This window comes from Phocoena phocoena, chromosome 16 (assembly GCF_963924675.1).
Source record: "Phocoena phocoena chromosome 16, mPhoPho1.1, whole genome shotgun sequence".
Lineage (NCBI taxonomy): Eukaryota > Metazoa > Chordata > Mammalia > Artiodactyla > Phocoenidae > Phocoena > Phocoena phocoena.
The window spans coordinates 28805458-28828834 of NC_089234.1; the positions used below are offsets into that span (position 1 = coordinate 28805458).

Genomic DNA, 23377 nt, shown 5'->3' on the forward strand with positions numbered 1-23377 from the left:
GGGACAGGGGACACATTGCAGCTATCTCAGAATCGCTAATGGTTTTTGGAGGTTTCACCATAGCCACCCGAGACAGAGAGCTCCTTTGGGGCCACAGGGATTTCTGGAAAGTGTCAACTGTAGGTGACACCGCAACATCTCTTTCCCAGAGACTGGAAGGATGTGGATAAGGGATAGAAGGTGGGAGCTGCTGCCATGTCTCAGTGTTACTTGCACTGAAGTGGTGAACAGTGGAAAAGGGGAAGGCCAGCCTGGGGCTCCCAAGTTCAGGCTTCTAGGGCTGGCCTCCCTGTTTACGAGCTGTGCAAGCTCTCTAAGCATCAGAGTGTTGGTGTGTTTTAATCTATACAATAAGGTTAGTGATTAATCATAGTTTTTCTGCTTATCTCAGGAGTCTCTTATTATGAGACTCCAATCGGAACCTATCTGTGAAATGCTTACAAAAAGGCGTGCAAACGCGAGGAACTTGCACGCTTAGCCTCAAGGACTTTGGCAGGGCCCAGGGGGTTTCTGCCTCTGCCTTTCTCCTGTCCCCAGAGCTGAGCTCACCTGGTCTCTTCCTGCTGATTTAAACCACACTCTGAGTGGTACCTGAGGCATGCCACCCAAGGGAGGAGGGCAGTCACCCCCTCTCCCCACTGACAATTCTCTTGCTTCAACCCTGGCCCCTCCACGGGGAAAGAACTGGGGGAAATAAAGGAAAGAAGGAAAAAAAATGGAAATAGCTCTGTAATCCATAAAGGTGTGGCCTCTGGGTGGCGGCCTCAGGCAGGACTATTGTGATTACTAATTGAGAAAATCTCTGCTTTTTCCAGTTTAATTTTTTCTTCCTGCTTTTTAAAAGCTTGTCTTAAAAAACATGTTTAGGGGGTAAGGGGAATGTTTTCTTTGGTCATGTCTCTTTTGCTTTCCCTTAGTATTGAGTAAAATTTTGAAACTTTAGTCTATCTTAACCTGTGTTAAGGGGAGCAAAGAAACAGATTTGGGTTTTCTCCAAAGTTGGCCTAGAGAAAAACAGGGCTGCAGGGAACTTTCAGTGCAGGCTGAGAGGACACAGTGGAAATGAAAGGGAATGAACTCCAGGGACAGGGTTTCCTTCGGACTCTCCCCCTCCCTTTGGAGCTCACCCCACCACACGACTGGGGCCCCCTTCTAGAGGGAGAAAGGGCCTTCCACCGCACTGCTCTCTTGTGGGCCTGCCTTGGACTCTGGGCCCTGGCTTTAACACTCCTTGTGTCTGGCTGCCACAGTGGTGAGATCCAGGCCCAGCTGCCCTGGGGGGTCAGGGTCCAGGGAGAAGCAACACTATATTCCTGGCTCCTTGGTCTTCTCAAAACGCTTAAGAATTCACGCCGGAGTGGGAAAACCCTCTCTGCAAGATGGCAGCAAATATATGTATCAGACCAGTCCTTTTGTGCGACTAGTGAGTAACGTTCCGATTTGCATGACACGTTTGTCTAAATATCCCCTCTCCCTCCTCCATCAGAATGCCACCGAACAGTTCATTGTTGGAGAATCAGTATTCTGATCTCCCTCTTCATTCCTTCAATTCTATTAGTGTGCATTCGGAGTATCAGGTCGTTCAAACAAAGGCCCTCGGAAGAGCTTACTCATTTAGACCCCTGTCACTACTATCAGCCACTAACACTTTAGTGTGAATGTTTTCACCACTATATCTATTGAGACATTTGGGAATTCTAAATCATGAGCCATGGGCAGAGGTGGAGAAGGGAGAAAGGAATGGGGGAGGGAGAAATTAACCCCTAACTCAAGAAGATGAGCCCCCTCAGGGCTCCACAGCAATAGCAGACACTGGGACACTCCTGCTATGTTTCGTTAAGGCCTGACCCACCTTTTAGGTCTCACCCCAAAGTGAAGCACTCTCTCTGTACCACTCACTGCCTTAGAGTCTCAAAACCTTTTCTACAGGGAGCTAGTCTCTGAACAGCTGCCTCTAGCAAACTAAGGATAGGGGTCCGGAATGGGTTATCTGAGGGGAGGAAAAGGGACTGCTGTCCCAGGTGATGAAATTCATTTGGGAGGAGGAAACACTTCCTAGCCTAGGGACTCCCACGGATTTAGATAACACTCCCATCCCTGAGGAAAGCAGGCCTTTGTAATGTTTGCAAGCAAAGCTGTGATAAGCTCAGTAACCGAAAGCAGTCACTATCTGCAAGAAGGAGTCCGTGTTGTTCCTGAGGGGGAGTGGGGAGGGGGGGGCGAGGAGGCCAGAAAGGAGGGAGCAGGGACCAGAGCCGGGGGCGGGACGGGGGGAGAGGGAGAAACCAGGCGGCAGGGCTGAAAACGCACAAGGGACAAGAGCGACTAAAAGGGCGACTTCAGGTTTAGCTTAGGTTGTGGTGGGCAGTCTCGTGAGTCTCTACGGCTCACGGATGTTTTGAATGAGTGGATCCTGAGTGGAACCCCAGGGGGTGCTGGGGTCTGTGTCTAGGTGGACGAAGAGACAAACCAGGAACAGCACAGGGGACAGAAACAAGGGCAGAGGGGTCATCCGAGGTGCACTTTATTTCCTTTGGTTCCTTTTCCATCCAAAGGCCAGGAGGTCTCCTTTTCATAGTCTTGGCTGTGTTCCTGAAGGTTCCCTCTGGATAAACATTTAGCTAGCACACTCTCAGTGACTCAGGGATGGTTCAAGTCAGGGCATCTTGCCGTGCTGGCTCCTGGCAGGAGGGGGCTGACACACAGCAATGCCTGGGGCTTGTCCTGACCCCCTTTTACACTGTTCACCAAACTAAGCCAGCTCTGAGAATCTCAGAGAAAAATATGATGGCCTTGGACAAGAGCCAAGGCTGTGCACTTACTGTAGAGGTCAGTTTCATCCAGGATCTCCGACTTGATGATCTCCTCTATGATGTCCTCCAGTGTGACAATGCCCATCACCTCATAGAAGGGGTCTCCTTCTCCCTCATTATTCACCCGCTGGACAATGGCCAGGTGAGACTTTCCTAGAGACGAAGGAAGTCACAGTTAAGCATCTGGGACATTTTCAGAGAACTTTCCTTGTGAGAAAATTGTACTAAGTTTACCTCTGACCAGTCTTGGGACTCAACCCATCCCACGACCTCTTTAAAATATGAAGTTTGTGTACAAGTTCTTATAAATGCAAACTTTATACTTTTACATCACCGTCTCTTCTTAAGAAAGTTACCTAATATACACAATGTATTTTAAATGTTTTTTTCTGTAACTTTCCTATGTTAGCAAGTATATCTAAGCTGAAGGACAATGAATAATCTAATTGAGAGAACAAGAATTTGGCATCAGAAGAATTAGGTTAGAAGCCTTTTTCCTCCAGCAAACTTCCCTGCCCCCACCCCCTACTATCCCAGTGACTATCTGTGCAACTGATCCTGGATAAATCATTAAACCTGTACTGAGCCTCAATCTTCTCATCTAGAATTAGGGGATAATACCAGTATGGTGATTTTCAAACACGGCCCCCAAATTCTTTGATATGCCTTCTACTGAGAGGTGTGGTCTAATCCCTTCCCTTGAGTCTGGGCAGGCTTGTGACTGCTTCAACCAATAGAGAACAGGGAAGTGTCGGCTATGAGGCTTCTGAGGCCAAAAGGCGTGTATCTTCTGCTGTAGAAACACTCTAAGAAGTCTGACAACTATCGTGAGGCCACCATGGTGCAGAGGTCACATGTAGGTGCTAAGGTGACAGTCCCAGCTGAGCCTGGCCTTTCCGCCATCCCACCAAAGCGCCAGACAGGTTAGAGAAGAAGCCATCTTGGCAGTGGATCTAGCCCCACCGCTGGTGTCCTCCCCAGCCATCCAAGATGTCTCCAGCTGGGGCCACAGTCACAGAGAAGCAGAGATAAGCAACTCCCACTGTACCTTGTCTGAATTCCTGACTCAGGAATCTGTGAGCATAATAAAATGATTGTTGTTTTATGCTTCCAAGTTTTGGGGTGGCTTGTTAGCAGCAGTGGTAACTAGGACAACCAATATCCATAAGGTAATTGTGGAGCTCAGATGACTTGGTGGATGTGTGAAAACGCTGTGTAAACTATGATGTGTCATAGGCAGTTAACTGACTGCCCAACCACTGAATAATAGTTAACATTTATTGAGCTCTAACTACAAGCCAGGTACTATTCGGAGCACTTTACAGTATTAGTTCATTTAATCCTCTTAACAACCCCTGAGACAAGTACCATTATTATCCCTATTTTACAAGTGAAAGAACTGAGGCACAGATTGGTTAAGTAATAAGCCTAAAGTTACACAGCCTGTAAGTGGCAGAGCTGGATTGTGAACCCAGGTAACCAGGTTCGGTCCTAACCGAACGACTGAGTCTTACCTAACAGTCCTGCTTCACCTTGATTTGTTTTCAGTTGCTGACAGATGCATTTCCTGGATCTGTTTCTAAAATGTCAACCTGGGTGGTTCTTTTCCTTGGCTAAGAGAACATCTCTTTAAATTAGGAGAATATCTAGGGTACTGACTCAGATGTTATTCTTGCCAGAAAAAAAAAAAAAGGAAGTTCATGCCTTATCATTACTACCCTTTATAAACTTTTGCTTGGCCATTGCTAAAAATATCAGATAAGAGGAGTAGTCAGTTTGCCAGAGGCATAATTAACCATTAACATTTAAACAAATGAATTTCTGTATCAAATACCTCAAATCACAAGATAGCTACTTAGTGGGATTTTTAATAATGGGAAAGATGGTATCCATATCACTCAAGAATGGTCTCTAATTTCCTCTCTACCTTCAACCCATCTCTCCCAAACTGATCTGATCAGGCCACTGCCCTGCTCAAACACCCGCCAAGTCTCCCTAGTGTGCACAAAATCAAATCGAGGCTCCTTAGTTCGCTATTATCAAGACTGTAAAATGTAGCTCTTCCCCATCTTTCTGACTGTGTGCCTGCTGCATCCTCTAATCATCCTGGACTCCAGGTGCACCAGGTTACCTCCAGCTCCTCAACTTCCTCCACGTCCACTCTCCAAGTCCTCACTCACACTGCTTCCTTCTCCTACTCTGTCTCCACTGACCCTTTGAGTTCCAGCTCAGGTGCCAGCTCCTCAAGAAAGCTCTCCCAGATTTGCCCCATTTTGTATCTGAATCAACCTCTCCTTGCCTGTGTTTCTAAGCCCTTGATAACTCCATTAGCGCATTGATCACAATTTGCCGCTTCTCGTATCTTGCAATGTGTGTGTCCTCTACTGGACCACGTTTCCTCCTCAGATCATAAGCTTCTTCAGGACAAAGGCTCATACACTGAGACAGGGTTCTCTCCATATAACAGGCAGCCAATAAGTGCCTGAGGAACTGAAGTAAGACTGAATAAAAATCCATAGTTGATGTAATAGACGGTATTAAACCCAGACACTAAAACCTTTCTAAAAAATAAACTACAGGGGCTTCCCTGGTGGCGCAGTGGTCGAGAGTCCATCTGCCGATGCAGGGGAAACGGGTTCGTGCCCCAGTACGGGAAGATCCCACATGCCGCGGAGCAGCTGCGCCCGTGAGCCATGGCAGCTGAGCCTGTGCGTCTGGAGCCTGTGCTCCGCAATGGGAGAGGCCACAACGGTGAGAGGCCCGCGTACCGCGAAAAAAAAAAAAAAAAAAAACCAATGTGTTTAAATTAACATTTAAAATGCATCAGTGGTTCTAAAATTATCCTTTGAAACAACTACATCCTGCCCAATTGGACTGAAGTGTTTTGTAGCTTAAATAAGATTATGTTAACTGTTAGTATGTGCTCAATTTAAAGTTGTTTTTTTAACACCTGTTCTTAAACTTCTGGCACCTGTTCTCACTTTTCTGCTAACATGTGCTAGCAGATGACAAAACAAATGACTACCATAACGGAAGAAACTGGAAAAGTGATTTCTTAAAATTATTTTCTTTCTTTTTTAATTGGGGTAGCATTGTTTTACAATGTTGTGTTAGTTTCTACTGTACAGCAAAGTGGAGTTCCCTGTGCTGTACAGCAGGTTCTCATTAGTTATCTATTTTATACATATTAGTGTATATATGTCAATCCCAATCTCCCAATTCATCCAAAATTATTTTCTATAATTGGATAATTTTTGTTATGTGGAGCCCAGAACATATATAATATAGCCATACTTCCTGCCACTAAGAGATTAGTTCATATAATGGGATTAAATAAATTAACATCTTATGTTGTTTCACAAAGAGTGCCATAACTTCCATGTGAAAATCCACCATTTGTGTACACCTTATAAGGTCAATTTGAGGACAAGCTATGTGATCACCAGGCAGTAGAGATTTTAAGTCCTAATTGTAATATTCAAGACAATGTACTTATGTAATCTATTTAGAAACATTTTAAATTCACAATCAGCCTTTATGATTCCCTCAAATGCCTGTAGGGATCTACAAACAAATGAAGGAAGTCATTGTTTCTTGGGGACAGACTGGAACAGGAATCAGCAGTCACATAACCCTGTTCTGAGCTGACACCGGGACAAGAAAACCAGCTGTTCCCATGACACACATACCCGAGGTCCTTCCCTCAAAAAGGCTGGCCTTTAAGAGACTACCTCCTGGTACTCCTTCTCCTCCTGGGCCCCAGAAGTGTTGGGGAGCTGTGGGCCTGGGGCATAATAGGTTCACGGCTTTATCAAAGATCTTATCAACCCTGAGGGATGACTCACAAGTATTTAAAACTGGGGCAGCGGGGTCTCAAATTTCCCAAGTGTTTTCACCTTCTTCTGGGCAAAAGCTGGTTTCCAATATGCATTATCTCTCCTCCCACGGAGGAGTGTTGTGTTTACTTCCTAATGGCATACTTGAGGGAGTGGCTTAAATCTTGGCTAATCCCCTCTTCTGCCCTTCTATAAGGTTCTGTGAATGGGAACTGTGGCCTTTTCTGCTGAGCTGTCCCTCTACAGACCAGCAGAATTTTTCAAGTTCCTTCTCACGACTACTAGTCTATTGATTTCAGTTTCCTTCCAACTTACTAGAAAAGCGGGATATGTCTGTGAAATAATTTAGGCTGACAATGATGATCATTAACATTTATATGGAACTTAACAATTTGTTAAGAGGTTCCACACAGGGTACAGGAGAGTCATGGAGATTGTGAGCAGATGTTCCTGAGAATTGTGAGAAGCCCTCATTTTGTGAATTAGAAATGTTTGGCCAGGTCCCCAGCTTTCTCCAGAATCTATTGAGAGACAATAAGAACTGATGTCTTATGCATGTTTCTTGGGTAGGTCCTGTTCCAAGTGCTGATGATATATCAGTGAGTATGACGTAGGAGGAACAGTAAAGGAGACTGAGAAGGAGTTCCAGAAGGTAATGAGGTCTCATATTTCCCTCCTTCCAATTTTGGGTGTATAGTTCTTAATTTCCATGCCCTCATTGTATCCTGGATGACTGCACTAATATCCTAACCAGTCCTCCTTTTGTTTTTTTTTCTGTTCTAAGGCATACTATCCACTAAAACCAGATTGACTGCTCCCAAACATTGCACTTATGAAGTTATTCCTCATCTCAATAACATGGACCAATAACCACGGAGGGTCATTTCTGAGCTCTTTTTCCTGTCATTAGAGGCCTCCATGGTTTAGGGTATATACCTTGCCTTCTTTCCCACTACTCTATCAAAATATAGAGTATTTTGAATGCTTTTGAAAATATTTCTGAATGCTTTTTCCCCATTCAGAAAATAACTGGTCCAAGGATACTCAGCCAATAAATGGTGGAGTCAAAATGTGAACTCAGGGACCTGAAGAGGACCTACCCAGCTAGGATTTGTGGAAATCTCTGAGACGAACTAAACAAGACTGGATATTTTAACCTCAGGCCTTTTAGGCACAGAACTGGCCTAGGAGGCTGCCCATGGGGTCGATTTGACTCTCTCCAGGTTCAGGCTAAACATAACCAGGATCCTCGGCTTAACAATCACCACTGGCTAAGCTTTGGCAGATGGTGTCATTCTCAGGCCACAAAGCAATCTCAGATATGAGGAGGATACACAGAAGGGCCTTTGTTGTCCAGCAGATCTATTAGTTCTGAGCCAGCCCAGGGGCTATGGCCAAACTTGGCTAGTCTCTGGGAAAAGAGAGAGATGTGGCTCTGGGGGCCCTATCTGAAGGAAGCCAGACACCTGAGGTGGCCTGAAAACCCGCTATTCTGAAGGTTCTCATTCCAGGTGAAGAACGCCTACAGCTACTCCGACGTTCTCCAGACTGTTTCTGATCTAAACCAAGCTGACTCCTGAGAGCACAGGTCAACATCCACTCGATTTTCCAGTTTTTGCCATGGTGGTGATTACCACACCTACTGTAAACTGGGCTCATATGTCACCTCTGGTCTTCACCATCTCTTTGCAAAATGGGGATTGTTATTACTAATATGGAGATGAGGAAAATGACACTCAGAAAAATAAGTGACTCACTCAAGGCCGAGAATTAGTACGCCATAAAGTCAGGAAACAACTCAGGTCCGTCTGCCTCCATAGCCTGTGCTTCTCCCAGTACACCTTGCTGACTCCACATTTCAGGCCAGATCTCAGGTTTCCTGTCCCAAATGTGTTAAGAGAAACTTAACTTATTTTGTAAATGGCTGAAAGTATGCTGAACTTATTTTGTAAATGGCTGAAAGTATGCAGAACTAATGCCCAGCACCTCACAAAGGCAGAGGAGGGCTTTAGACTGTGAAGGGGAAAGGAGGAGTCACTGTCCCCCCACTCCCCGGCACAATACGTCTGCCTTCCGGCTCAACCCTTCCCACATCCAGCCTGATATTTCATTTTGTGGACTGCTTGCAGCTTTAAGGGGTTTCATTGATCTGGCTGTGATATTTGTTTGTAGGTTAGTTTTTTTTTTTTTTTTGCCTGGGATGTCTGAGGAAGGGCAGAGTGATACAGGAGGAAACTGAACTGATGACAGGATAAAAGAAATATAAGGAAATTTCCACAATCAATTTTGGTCTCCTGGGCCCTATCCAAAGTAAACAGCTCTCACTTTTATTTTCTTATTATATGCAATGACTTCTACGTGGGCTGAATCAGAGAAAGCACTTGTTATACAGAACAACTAACTAGACAGAATTCATTTAACTAGATCAGTGAGGAGAGAGGCAAATGGTGGAATGTCTTAAATGCTGTACAAGCATTATCTCTAGCCTTTGCATTAAGCTTACAACGTAGGATCAATATTGCTATTTTAAGAAGAAGGAAGGTAAGCCTCATTCAGAGTGGTAGAGTGGCCTGCCACAGTCACACAGCTCGTAAACAGATGAACTGGGCCCGGACTATGTCTGTGGCTCCACAGTCTGAGACAGCAAGTCACAGATGTGGCTTCCTGTTCTGCCTCAGTCACTAACACTGAGCAGGACACTTGTGTCTCCAGATTCCATGTGCCTTGTACAAAATGGGGATAAATTCTACTGACTTCACATGCATGGTGAGCACAAAATGAGTTACTGTTTGGAACGATCTTTGCAGAGGTAAATGCTTTGCAACTATAAGGGATTATCATTGCAATTTTATAATTTGTCTTTTCTGGGCCTCAGTTTTCTCCGCCTTAAAATTAAAGGATGGGATCAGGTGATCTCCAGCGTGCTTTTTTCTGGCTCTAAAATTCTATGCTTTTATAAGGCTAAACAGCCCCGGGCTACAAAAACAGTTTGGCTTAACAGGACGTTTCTTTGTGATGATGTATGACATACCAGAATTTTAACAGTGCCAATAGTTACAGCCTCTTGAGTTTACAAAGGAGCTTGAACTCCTAATGTTTGTATTTTAATTTTAAGAATAAAATGAGAAAAATTACCTTGACACATACTAGACTTTAAAAAAAAATTTATACAATCAAATCAAATCACTTTCTATGAAATCAGGAAGAGAAACACAAAAAACGTTATCCTACCAGTCCTGCAGCAATCACCTAAATTTGGAAAAACAAAACAGTCCCTTTCTCTAGCTTAAAAAAAAGGCTGTACTTTGTAGTAATCCTGCTCTACTTCATCAGAAATAGAGTAATCAATGCATTTATCACCAAAAATTTCTCGAGCCACTAAAAGGCAATTATAAAAAAAGCCAGGCATGTCACCCAGAACACCATGGTAACCAGCATCACCAGGGCATGAAAAAATAGTTGTTAGTCACTAGACTCTAAGCTGGTTGGCAGTTTGGCTTGCTAAGCAACGCTGCAAAAATAGCAGAGTAACGACCCATTATCTGGAGGTCTGACTTTGCATGGTCTTGAATCTGGCCCCAGAAGGAACTATCCCAGGTCTATATATCAACCCCATACCTGAGGCTCCCAGTCAAAGCCTAATTAATAATTTATTCAACAAATATTTATTGAAGCCTATCGTACACCAGGCACACAATTCTCAACGTACGTATTTACTTGGTTTCTCAGTTAAATAGAATTGACACAGAGTGGTTTTGTGATGAGTGAGGTGAGGGTAGGGATTTGCTTGAGGCCGACTCAAAGAGGACTAGAAGCTGACAGCCAGAGGACAGAGAAAAATGTAAAAGTAGACGGAGAACTGCTTTATAATACAGCATAAAATAACTACACTCTCATGACCATGATCATCAAGAAAAAGATTGTTATATTTAGGATCCTTTGTTAAGGAAGGCAGGAATGGGTATAAAACATTTTAGAAATATCATCACCAAAAATAGTTAAAATATACAGTTTCGGCACTTGGAGGGAATGTAAATTATGTTTGACAAATGCCTCAATCTGCCTAGCTCCCCATTTAGCTGGAAGAAAAGCAACATTATAATCACGGTTTTACCAGCTTTTGAATGTTGTCTCGGTTCCCTGTCTGCCTTTATTTTTCTAGCTCAAGCTCCCGCCTCAGCTAAAATGCCCCTTCCCTTCCTAACTGCTTATCAGAGTCCCTCTTCAGTTACTTCCTCAGAGAAGTTTTCCCAGGTCCTTCCAGGGAATTATTTCTCCCTTGCCCCCTCACCCATAGATGTTGTCTGGATGCCCTTCCCTGTACCCCAGGCTGCTTTGTATCATTTTCATCCCTCTTTTCAGCTCCTGGATATTTATATCCATGTGCATCTCCCAGAGCCCTGGTAGCCCAGCACTCAGATAATGTTGGCAGAGGGAAGGTTGGTGGCAGAGGTGGCGCTTTCCCTAATGGGTGTTAAATGGCCTAGGAACCCTGCATGGCACGCACACGGCCCTCTTTCCTCAGAGCCTTTGGATGTCTGTTCCCTTCTCCCGGAAAGCTCTGGCGAACTCCTTTCCACACTTTAGGATTCAGCACAAATATCTCTGAGGGGAGAGGGGGGAGTTTATCCTAACCTATAATACCAGGTCAGGCCCCCCTATTATAAGCTCTCATAGTTCCCTATACTTTTTATTCAAATCACCTGTCTTCACTTGTAACTGTTTATTGATTCGTGTATATCTCTCTACTTGACTCTAAGCACCAGGAGGGCTGGAGGCCTCACACAAGATAACGTCACATGGAAGGAAGGAAAGGAGGGAGGGAAGGAGGGAAGGAGGAATTGAGAAGAATCTCAGTTTGGAAAGGAATAGACAACAGAAAATAGAGGATTGAGAGTTGTTATTGAAGGTCCAGGGGTGGCTAAACGTGGGCCTAGAGGTAAACCAATTGAAGAGAGTACTAGGAAAATCCACAGGCCCCCTGCCCTGAGACACCAAATGCTTTAAGGGAGCCAGAAACCCAACCAAATGTATTTGGTTGTTAAAAAATGGAATTGAGGTGAGCTACTATATTCTCCAAATAAAAGAGGACTCACAAAGCATGATAAAAAGAGGAAATGGAATTTGACTGCAGCCTGTGGGATTTAGATTAGATAAAAAGAGAGTCTGATAATAAAGGCTGTTATGTCCTGGAAAGGATAACTAAATGTAAAAAAAAAAAAAAAAAAGTGTGAATTAGATTCTCTCTCAGGTTTCTCAGTGCCCCTTCCAGCTCAGATTCTCTTGTTACCTGGTGTTTCTATTGCCAGGCTAAGAAAAAACCAAATATTGCATAACAATATTACAACAATCATAATGAAAAATTGTAAAGAAAGAAATATAAACCAGCAATGTTAGAACCTTGTATAATTTACTGTTTTTCACTTTTCCTTGTTTCCTTTTGTTCTTCCTCCCTGTAGGGGAGCATGATGGACTGTGCTTTGCTTACTGTCTATTCTAATTATTGTTTAGAAGGTAAACATCTCATTCTAAATTTTACTAATTATTATTTAGCAATGTTTAACACATTTTAAAGCATATTACATCTAATTATACCAGTGAAATGTAACTTTGAGTGAAATAACTTTTTATTTTCTTTTGTAGAAGACAAAGAATGGAGCACTAATGTTTTGGCAGCTTTTTATAGAATTAAGCAGTGGGATGACTTTCTGCTAAAATAGCTCACACTGGAATTTGGAGTGATAAAGCAACACACCGACTGAAAAAGTGGTCCACATCAAAAACATCTTTAAAAAAAAAAATCCCTCTGAGGATTAGAATGGGATATTTGATCTGTGCAAGAAGGCAAGACCATAGGGTTTTTCTTTTTTTTTTTCTGTTTAAGAATTTGATTAAGGTTGTTATTGCATGCAATATATTTTTAACATGACAGAGTATTAAAAGTCATTATTTCAGGACAGTGGGATGATTATCTTCAGGTGATTTTCATACTTTGTTCTATATTTTTCAATTTTCTATAATGAATAAATATAGAAATTTATAAACTTTAGTATAAATTTTATAAAAGCAAAATAACCCTATCATAATTTCTCTCTTCTCCATGTTCTCATTGCATGTTAGTATTTCTATTATTGCATGTTTGCTTTAATGATTTAGGTACCAGTCTGTCTTATCCACATTCTTATATGCTGAGCTATGACTTGCGAAATGTAACATTGTTGGAAGTTGGGGGGAAAGGTGAGTCCAGCCTGCCTTCTAGCTTTATAAAGGGGAAAGCTATTCTCCCATTAGGCTGAAGGCTCTTTGGGAGCAGGGACTGTATCTCGTACACCCAACTCTTAGCACAGTGCTTTGAAAAGGGCTAAATAATTGTTTCCTAAAGAAGTAAAGAAAGATAATACATAACACTTTTCTTCTAACATTTAAAATTTGACTTTGGCCTTCTGCGTGGTCCAAAATGATTGGGCTGGAGATAACGAATGGTTCATTTACTAGAGCTCTGCAGATCCCTTCCATTATATTAAAGTTTAACCCCTTCCAGTCATTCATTCAGTCATTCAATAAAGATTTATTGAAAACTTACTGTGTTATATCCATCGTTAAGGGCTACAGCTACAAAGGTAGATAAGACAGCCTCTGTCCTCCAGGTGCTCATTATATGGATGGGCAGCACTTTCCATCACATACTAATAATACAGCCTGTTAGTTCAATAATATAGAGATATTGAACAATTAAGTTGGCCAAACTGGGGTTTATAGGAGAAGTTTCGCAGAGCAGGTGGCCCCTGTGCTGATGTTAAAGGAGGGGCTAGACTAGGGATTAGTCGGGTAATGTATATTCCTGACAAAGAGGACAGCATGAGTAAAGGGACAAAGCCAAGAAATAACACAGTGTGGCTATGGAGTTCGGCGTTGCTGGAGCGTAGCTGTGGTAGTGATGAGTGATGAATCTGCGGGGGAGGGCGGGGAGCAGGTCATGACCGCACAGTTTAGACTTTATCCTGCAGGCAGAAGTGTTTGAAGCAGGGGATGATGACACCAGGGATTACTTATTGGCACTGGAGAGGATGGATTTGAGGGTGAAAATAACTGGAGGAAGTAGAACTTCTCAGGGGACATTTGCACAAATGAGTATGTAACAGATATGTGTTTATATTTTAAAATGAAAGCTAACATTTATTTAGCATTTATTATGTGACAGTTACTAAATAAGCAGTATTATGCAATATTGTCTTAATATTTCAAACAACCCTGTGAGTAAATACTTTTATTACCCTTATTTTACAGCTAATGAAGCAAAGAGTTAAATAACTTGCCCAAGGCCAGGATGCAACCAGAGCAGTCTGGTACCAAAGCTTATGCTCTTAATTTCTATCTCATTTGTTTAATTTCTGCCTCCTGTATTAGAATGAAAGCTCCATTCAGACAGGGGCCCTACTGGTGGTGTTCTCCACTGTGCCTACACAATAGGTGTATAGTAACGATTTGCTGAATAAAATTAATGAATAACCTAAGTGGAAGAAATAGCAGCCTAAGTTATGTAACGGTACAAGAAATATGCAGTATTGGCAAATTTTTTGCAGACTTTGTTCCAAATATTTGGCCGACTTTGGAGATTATTACGGACTGAAAATTTGTGTCCCTTCCCCTCTCCAAATTGATATGTTGAAGCCCTAATCCCCAGTGGCCCTCTAAGATTAAATGAGGCAACAAGGGTGGGGCCCTAATCCAAAAGGATTGGTAGTTTTATAAGAAGAGAGACTGGAGCTGTTTCTCTCTCTCTCTCTGTGCTTGTGCACTAATGAAAGGCCACGTGAGGACACAGTGAGAAGGTAGCTAGCTGTCTGCAAGCCAGTAAGAGAGGTCTCACCAGAAACCAAATCAGCTGGAATCTTGATCTTGGACTTCTAGCCTCCAGAACAGTGAGAAAATAAATTTCTGTTGTTTAAGCCATTCAGTCTGATATTTTGTTGTGGCAGCTGGAAAAGACTAAGACAGTGATTAGTAGGATGAGGGTGGGGAGTGAAGGAGAGGTTTCTCCCTTGGTAGACTGGGGGCACAGGTGTGCCACTAATTGGGGTGGATAAACTGGGAAGAGGAAGATCGATTATGGTCAATGGAATAACACTAATTATCCTGTACTTAAGGTTCACCTCACTCAAACATAGAAATACAACTGAAATTAGCTATTTAAGATCACTTGTTCAATAAATATTTATTCATCCTCTAGCCACCAAGGTCACTGTGTTTGTCCTGAGTGTACAAAGTAAGTAAGATTCATTCTCTGCCCTCAAGGAACTCACAGTCAGGTGGGGAGAAATATTGTTCCTTTTTGTAAAACTAGCATGCTTGCTTTCCTTTTCCCTTACTTCTAAAGACCTGGAGCTCATAAGAAATATATATGTATAAAATCCCATATGGATAAGAGCTTTGGAATCACAAGACCAGGACTTGAATCTGGGCCTTGGAATAGACCAGGTGAGTGATGATCTTAGGCAGCACAAGTAACGCTTCTTATGGTCCTCACCTATACCTGCAGAGTTGTTTTAAGAATAAGAGAGGTAGGTAGAAATGTTTTGTAAAATGCAATATGCATGTTAGCAATTATTGTAATTATAAAAAGCTACATTTCCAACCTGCAGAAACTCAAGGGTAGCAAGTCATGGGCAGCAAGTCAGAGGTGAAAGGACAGCTTTGAACCGTTTGGGTGGCAGGAGTTTTGGGATGGGAGATGGAATAAGAACAGGCTTTGGGGTCCTGTGATCTGGTTCAAATCACAGTTCAGTCAGTTATTAGCTGTGGAAAGTTGAGCAAGTCATGTAATCAATCTGAGCGTTAGTTTCTTCATCTGTAAAATGGAGGTAATAATACCTCCCCAGGTGGGTTGTTCTGAGTATGTCAAGGGCTTGGCATTGGGCCTGGCAGGGCTGTTGCTCAATTAATGGTAACCGTTGTTCCTATTAAAATTACTATTTTCCTCTCCTACCTCCTAAGGGGTTTGTTTAGGTGGTTAAGTTCCTTGAAGTGCAAGGAAGTGAGGGAAATGGAAGGGCTATTACGACTTGCTTAAAACGTTATTTTTAAAGGTAAAGAAAAGTAATTCAACTCAGCTTTCCTCTCCTAACCTATGATGCACACGTAACTCTTATAGAAAATGACCACCGTATTACATGGCTTGGAGCCAGAGAACACCTACCTTGATAATTATACCTTGTATTTATTCTATTCTAAGTTAATCTACGAATCATTGTTAATAAGGTTCTCTGAAGACAATGCTTCTGAAAATTTAATGTACACATGAGTCACTTGAGGGTTTGCTAAAATGCAGATTTTTATTCAGTGGATTTAAAGTGAGGCATGAAAATATGCATTTCTAAAAAGGTCCCAAGTGAGGCCCATGCTGCTGGCTCGTGGACCACACTTTGAGGAAAGAGCAAGGCTCTACAGGGGCATGGAAATCTCTTGGGGTGGTGTAATGGCCTGCTTCTCTTTAGGGATCTACCTAATTGCAAACTAACCACTTACTGACAGAACGTTACCGTGCCTTTTTTTTTTTCTTTTTTTTTTTTTGCGGTACGCGGGCCTCTCACTGTTGTGGCCTCTCCCGTGGCGGAGCACAGGCTCTGGACGCGCAGGCCCAGCGGCCACGGCTCACGGGCCCAGCCGCTCCGCGGCACGTGGGATCTTCCCAGACCGGGCCACGAACCCGTGTCCCCTGCATCGGCAGGTGGACTCTCAACCACTGCGCCACCAGGGAAGCCCTACCGCGCCTTTTTTTAGACCAGATTTAGAAATTCTGCAACAGGACTCATTTCTGATCAATAGTGACTTTTTCCAGCAGCCTACTACATGGGAGGCACAGTGCAAGGTGCTGGAGGTACAGAGGTTAGTAAGACACAATTTCTGCTTCAGAAGACTGCCTTTATTCTAACACTGTCCACCCGTGTAGACTGTTAATTTTCTCAGGGCAGTCTTATTGTTTCCCCTGTTGCTTAGCACTATATGGATGCCCGTAAGTACTAAATGAATGAGTTCCCAGGAATTTCATTAAAAATGTCTGGCAGAGCAAAACAAATGCTGTATATCACTTATATGTGGAATCTAAAAAATAAAACAAACTAGTGAATATAACAAAAAGAAAGAGACTCACAGATATGGAGAACAAACTGGTGGTTACCAGTGGGGAGAGGGAAGGGGGAGGGGGCCCAATAGGGGTAGGGGACTAAGAGGTACAAACTACTATGTATAAAATAAGCTACAAGGATATATAGTACAACACAAGAAATATAGCCAATATTTTACAATAACTATAAATGGAATGTAACTCTTAAAAACTGTGAATCACTAGGTTGTACACCTAAAACTTAAATAATATTGTACATCAACTATACCTCAATAAAAAAAAATCTTGTCTGGCAGCGCGTGACAATGAACTCTATCTTAGCTATCACGCATAAGAGGTGGTTAAATTAAAAAGGGGCTGATAGGGTAAGCCTTAATCCAATCTGACTGGTGTCCTTATAAGAAGAGATTCAAATACAGAGAGACTCCAGGGCTGAGCACACACACACTGAGGGGCAACCACGTAAGGACACAGCAAGAAGGCAGAGCCATCTGCAAGCCAAGGAGAGTGGCTTCAGAAGAAACCAAACCGGCCAACACCTTGGTCTTGGACTTTCACCCTCCAGAACTGTGAGAAAAGAAATTTCTGTTGTTTAAGCCACTCAGTCTATGGTATTTTGTTATGGCAACCCTAGCAAACTAATATAGATTTTCATAGCTTTTATGCCCAGAACCAAGACTCCCTTCTGTAGGGTACACAAAATGTTAAGAAAAATGCTAAAAGTGTATGGATGAACCTCTGAATGCAATGGGAATGAGTCATGGAAGGACTGGGGGGAGACAGACAGAAGAGGGTGAGACAGTAGCCAGACTGGGCTAAAACAGCTGCAGTATATATACATTTCCTTCCCCTTCTCATGATATCAATACAAAGCATAGGGCTGTTCTTTCTCCAAATCTGAGAGACTGAAAGTAGGTTTTTGACTTTTTCCCCTTTCTCAGGTTACTTTTTGATATTTAACACAATTTCACTTGTTTTAAAATATTGTGGCAGGAGGAAGACCCCAGATTTCTCTCTGTATGCAAAGTCTTTATATACAAAGAGTACCTGTGCTGATAATGAAATGAGATTGAATTTTTGACAAACAAAGAAATGTATCAAAAACACATAGTCAAATGAGATTCCTGCTAGCCACAGGGAAGGTACATTTGAAACCTGATTCTAAAGTCAGGGGATTAATTATTTGCTTTGTTTTGCTTTCAATAAACATGCCAACTCGTAAGTACAGATGAATGCCTCTTTCAAAATAGTTATTCTGGGAGGTTCTACACTTATTCTAACCATGTCACTGTTCTCAAATCATTTCTGGAATTGCTTTCAGGGTCTGTGAGATAGTTTTCTGAACGCTCTCAACTGTGACTCTGGAAGGTAGATTTGATTTTCAAAAACAACCAAGGGTCCTTCTGGGTCAACTCTGGTTACTCGGGGGACCAGTCAAACTGTGTAATGTCAAGAGGATCAACCCTAAAGTATTCAGGCTGATTTTTCTGGAGTGAATTGTTCTCAACCTCAGAAGACAGTTTCCAAAGGCAAACCCCAGAAATGGAGTAAACATGTTATAGGCATGACGTCAAGGGCAGAGGATGTGACCGCTCTGAAGGAAACCCCATTCATTTGGATATGCAGGTTTTTTAGTGATTCCCTTTACCAGAATATTTCCTCAGGTCTAGATCTACCTTACTTCATGGGACCAGAGTTCCCAGAAGTACAAGGACCTCACTGCCTTAGTCAATTTTTAATCTCCAACCTGGGTACTTGATGTGTGTCCAAGGCATAGTTGATGGAAAGATGAATATGGGGGAAGAATGGCTAAGGTGTCTGGGGCTTACTCTATGTGATTCAAAGGGCAGAACTAGGGCCCACAGAGAAGCTCTGGAGACATAAATTTCTGCTCCTTGTAGGAAATACATTTTCAGCAGCTGGAGCTGTCCAGCAATGGAGTTTGCCCTGGAATTGGAAATGGTGAGCTTCCCACCCAGAGAGGAAGCAAAGACTGCTTGTTATGGGAACCCTTAGAGGTACCTCCTGCAATGGGGAGCTACGCAGTGCCCTCCAAGGGCTATCTCCTGAGTCCTATCCGCACAATACCCGGCAACTGGTAGGCCCTGAAAAAATACTGGAATGCAATGAATGAGGAATGCAGTGCATCCTGTGAGCCAAGTAAACGGGAAGAGGCAGGGACTCAATCAGCCTCAAGGAAGGTAGGGAGAAGTGAAATGAAAAGACCCAGGGAGCCATGAGGTAGGGCCTTCCTTGAGTTTTTGGTACCATAGGAGAGAAGCGGCTTTGGGTACCTGAAGCCTCACGTGTTTATGAGAGGGTAATACTTTTTAAGGGGGTAGGAGTTGAGGGAGGAGATTAGACCACATGCTCACCCTTCTTAAACTCCTCCAGCACCGTGTCCAGCCGGGTATCATTGAAGACGCAGTGCAGGGGCCGGTTGTAGAAGCGGGTGACCGTGAGAAGCGGCGTGCAGTCGTCGGGGTCCACGAAGGCCAAGTCCTTGACAAACAGAATGTCCACAATGTTGTGCCGCTGGTCGCCCTCGTACACGGGGATGCGAGTGTAGCCGCTGCGCAGGATCTCGGAAACAGTGGCGAAATCCAGCACAGCGTCGGAGCGCAGCATGAAGCAGTCCCCAAGAGGGGTCAGCACCTCTTCCACCACCTTGGTGCGCAGCTCCAGGGCGCCCTGGATAATGTTGAGCTCCTCTTTCACCAGGTCGCTGTAAGGATCTGCGGCCCGCAGCGTCTCCAGCAGCTTCTCCCGCGTGTAGAAGGTGCTGATCTCCTGGCGCAGCGCCCAGTCCAGCAGGCGGCTCAGCGGGTAGCACACGGGGAAAGCGGCCGCCATCAGGAGCCGGGTCAGGCACACGCTGTGGGAGGCGATGGCCAGCCCGTGCCGCGAACACACCGAGTAGGGGCAGATCTCTGCGCCCAGGAACACGGCGCCGGTGCACACGAGCGCCGGCAGCCAGGGGAAGTGAGTCCCCGCGTCGCCGTAGTCTTCCCCGGTGGACCCGACGCCCGGCGGCAGCGAGGCGCACAGCCAGCCTGCCAGAGCCGCGTTGGCTCCGGCTTGGCCCAGGAGCAGGGTGCAGAGCAGATGGGTGCCCCTGCCGCGCACGGCCTGCACTCGGCGCGCCTGCTCCTGCTCGGCGGCCGAGCCGCTGTTCCGCAGCACCCGTAACTCCACCGGGTCCAGCGAGAGCAGGCTCAGGCGCAGGCCGCTAAACAGGGCAGACAGGGCGAGCAGCAGGAACGCTCCGAGCGCCCGCAGCCACGCGGGGGGCAGCAGGTCCCCGCCCGGGCCATAGAGCCGCGGGCGTACGCGCAGCAGGAAGCCGCCGGCGGCGCCGTGGTGGTGCCAGGCGCGCCCGTCCCAGGCGCACAGAGAGAAGAGCTTCCCGCCACCGCTCGTGCCGCCTCGCTCTGCCTCGCCCTTACGCAGTTCCCGCACCCGCACCTGGACTAGAGCTGAGCCCGCCACGCCTCCGGGGCGCAGGGGCCCCAGGACCTCCACGTCCGATGCCCAGTCGCTCTGCTCGCGGCAGCGCTGCGACCCCGGGGGGCGCGTGGGAACAGCGCTGGGCGCCGCGCCGCTCCCGCCCGGAGGCTCCTCGATAAACACGAGCCGTGGAGCCCAGTCCCCGGTGCCATTCTCCCCTGGGGAAAGGGTGGGTGTGGGCACCGGCTCCACGGGCGCCGCGGGCCCGGGCTGGAAATAGACGCGCAGGAGGAAGCTGGTGCCTTCGGCGGCGCGCAGGGTGCCCCCCTCCAGGGACACGCGGCCTCCAGCGGTGTCCTCGGGCCGCAGGCCCAGCAGCCAGGCGGCGGCGGTCGGGGGCCGAGGGGACAGGGAAAAGAAGAGCAGGAGCACAGCGCCCCTGCTGCAGCAGTCTCGGAGCCTGACACCCACCGCTGCTGCCGCAGCCGCCATCCTGCCCCCGGCGCGGCTGCACGTGATACTGCAGAAAGCCTAACGAGAGCTGGAGGGAGGAGGAGCCGGAGCCGGGAACCCGGCCCCAGGCAGGTCACCACGTGTACGCACCCCTGCGCGCGTGAGCTGGAGGCGGTGGGGGTTCAGACCCTGCCCGGGCAGTGGGTCCCGGCGGGAGGCTGGAGATGGTCACGCATCACTGCACGGTGCGTGACCCCGACGCACTTGAGTACGGCAGAGTTGCAGCCTCAGGAAGGCTTGTCTTGAAGCACGGCCTCCTATTCCAGCAGTAGGGCGCCCCTCAGCGAACTCCTACCGGGCAGAATTTCCCGTCTGGTCCTGCCACTTCACCATTGGCCAGGGAAATTTCCCAGCATTTCGCCTCTCCTCCTGCCTCTTGCATTCCCTCTTCTGGTCAAAAGATATTCTGGAGACGAGTCCTGAATCTGTGTTTGGTCTCAACTTCAGCTGACCTTTCATGTTTTAAAATTTTACAAATTCTTAGGTTAAATTCCTTGTTAAAATCCAAATATGTATTAATAAGAAACCGTTGAATTAAGTTATTATACCACTGTGCGATCGAATACTATGCAGCAGAAGAAAATAATGATGTGGATCCATGTGTTTGTGATATGGAAATATCTCCAAAGTAATAGCTGCAAAATATCAAGGTGCAGAACAGAGTGTAAAATATGCTACTGTTTGTATTAAAAGTATGTAAGTATAAATGTATATGTACATATATACATATATAAAATATTAGATTTAATATGCAGAGGATACACAAGAAATCTGTAATAGTGTTCACCTCTGGGGAGCAGGCCTATATTGTACAATGCCAAAAGCAGGGAATTGGCCCTGGTATAATGTGTGTGTATAGTTTTGTCTCATTTTACTACATGTATAGATTTATATAATCATTGCTGAAATCAAAATGCAGAACTATTCTATCACCATAAAGAGCTAGGAGGGAGACATTTTACTGAATTCCTTGTATTGTTTGAACTTACCATGGGCCTGTTACTTTACTTTTATGCATTTATTTAAGAAAGTTATATAGTAAAATTCACTTCCTGGCGTACTGTTCTATGAGTTTTGGCAAATATTCATGTAACGATCACAATCCAAAATAGTGCCATCATTCTCCAATATTCCCTCTTTCCGTCTCTTTGTGGCCATAGCTCTCCCCCCATTTCATCCTCTGGCAGCTATTGATTTGTTCTCTCCTACAGTTTTCCGTTTCCAGAATGTCGTGTTAATGGAATAATACAATACGCAAGCTTTTGTCTCTAGCTTCCCTTACTTAAGTTAGCAATAATGCATTTGACAGTCATCCATGCTGTGTTTATCAATAGTTCATTCCTTTTTATGGCTGGGTAGTATTCTACTACATGGATATATCACAGTTTATCCATTTACCAGTTAAAGAATTTTTGAGTTATTTCCAGTTTTGGGCAATTATGAATAAAGCTGCTATAAATGTTTGTGTGCAGGTTTTTGTGTGAACATATATTTTCATCTCTCTTGGGTAAATTTACCACAGGTCTGTATTACTTTTTAAAATAATTTTATTTTATTTATTTATTTTTTTATATTTTTTGGCCGCACCGCATGTGGGATGTGGCATGTGGGATCTTAGTTCCCCGACCAGGGATGGAACCTGCGCCGCCTGCCTTGGAAGTGCAGAGTCTTAACCACTGGACCGCCAGCGAAGTCCCTGTATTACTTTTTAAAATAGAAAAATAACAATAATTAGGCATACTACCTTTGACATCTCTAATTAAAAAAAAATCATATGTGAAATCTTATTTTTCATAGAACTCCAAAGATATTGACTGAGAAAGACTTGCAAAGGATAAAGCTCAATACAAATGGTCCCAGCTAAAAGTTACCTTCTTTTCATAACAAACTCTTATCATCCAGAGTGGAAATAGCCACTTCCTAGTTTGAGACTAAACAGGCCTTAGTGGGTTGCTGCTCACATAGGCTGCCTTTCACGCTTTCCGACAGGAGTGTGAAACAAACCTGCCACTGCCTTAAAATACACCAGATCTTGTGCACTACAAGTTGCCTCTTGCATGGGCTGCTTAAGAGACGGAAGGAAGGTTTAATCTAGAGAGAGAACATTGAGGCATTTATTGGAAATGTAGGGGAAAGAGCGAAGAGGTGTCAGGCATGTGATTGCTTCTGTTAAGTATTGGCAAAAAAATATTCTCACTTTTGTCCTGACACTTAGATCTCTCTCCTCTCCCGGCCTAAGCTCCTCAGCACAAAGGTACCTGTTATCCTAAGGGTTCTCCCACTTCTTTTTTTGTTTTTGCGTTACGCGGGCCTCTCACTGCTGGGGCCTCTCCTGTTGCGGAGCACAGGCTCCGGATGCGCAGGCTTAGCGGCCATGGCCCATGGGCCCAGCCGCTCCGCGGCATGTGGAATCTTCCCGGACTGGGGCACGAACCCGTGTCCCCTGCATCAGCAGGCAGACTCTCAACCACTGCGCCACCAGGGAAGCCCTCCCACCTCTTTTTGGTCACAGGACTTAATCATCCTTTATCAAGGATGATAAAGGATCTTTATCAACCTAACACCTTTATCAAGCTTTAGAGTTACAAAGGGATTTCATATCTATTGCTTCATATACACACACAGAGCCCTGTGAAGTAGATATA

The 23377-nt window shown here is 44.8% G+C and overlaps 1 protein-coding gene across 1 annotated transcript in view; it reads right to left on the bottom strand.

The window, feature by feature from the left end:
* CNNM1 (cyclin and CBS domain divalent metal cation transport mediator 1) overlaps positions 1–20711 on the bottom strand; it is a 46644-nt gene extending 25933 nt beyond the window's left edge. Inside the window, exons 1-2 of the mRNA XM_065893970.1 lie at positions 19148–20711; positions 2823–2966 (exon numbers count right to left, since the gene is read on the bottom strand). Coding sequence (XP_065750042.1) covers positions 2823–2966; positions 19148–20711 — 1708 coding nt within the window. The remainder of the gene's footprint in view (positions 1–2822; positions 2967–19147) is intronic.
* Between the last annotated feature and the right edge of the window lie 2666 nt (positions 20712–23377).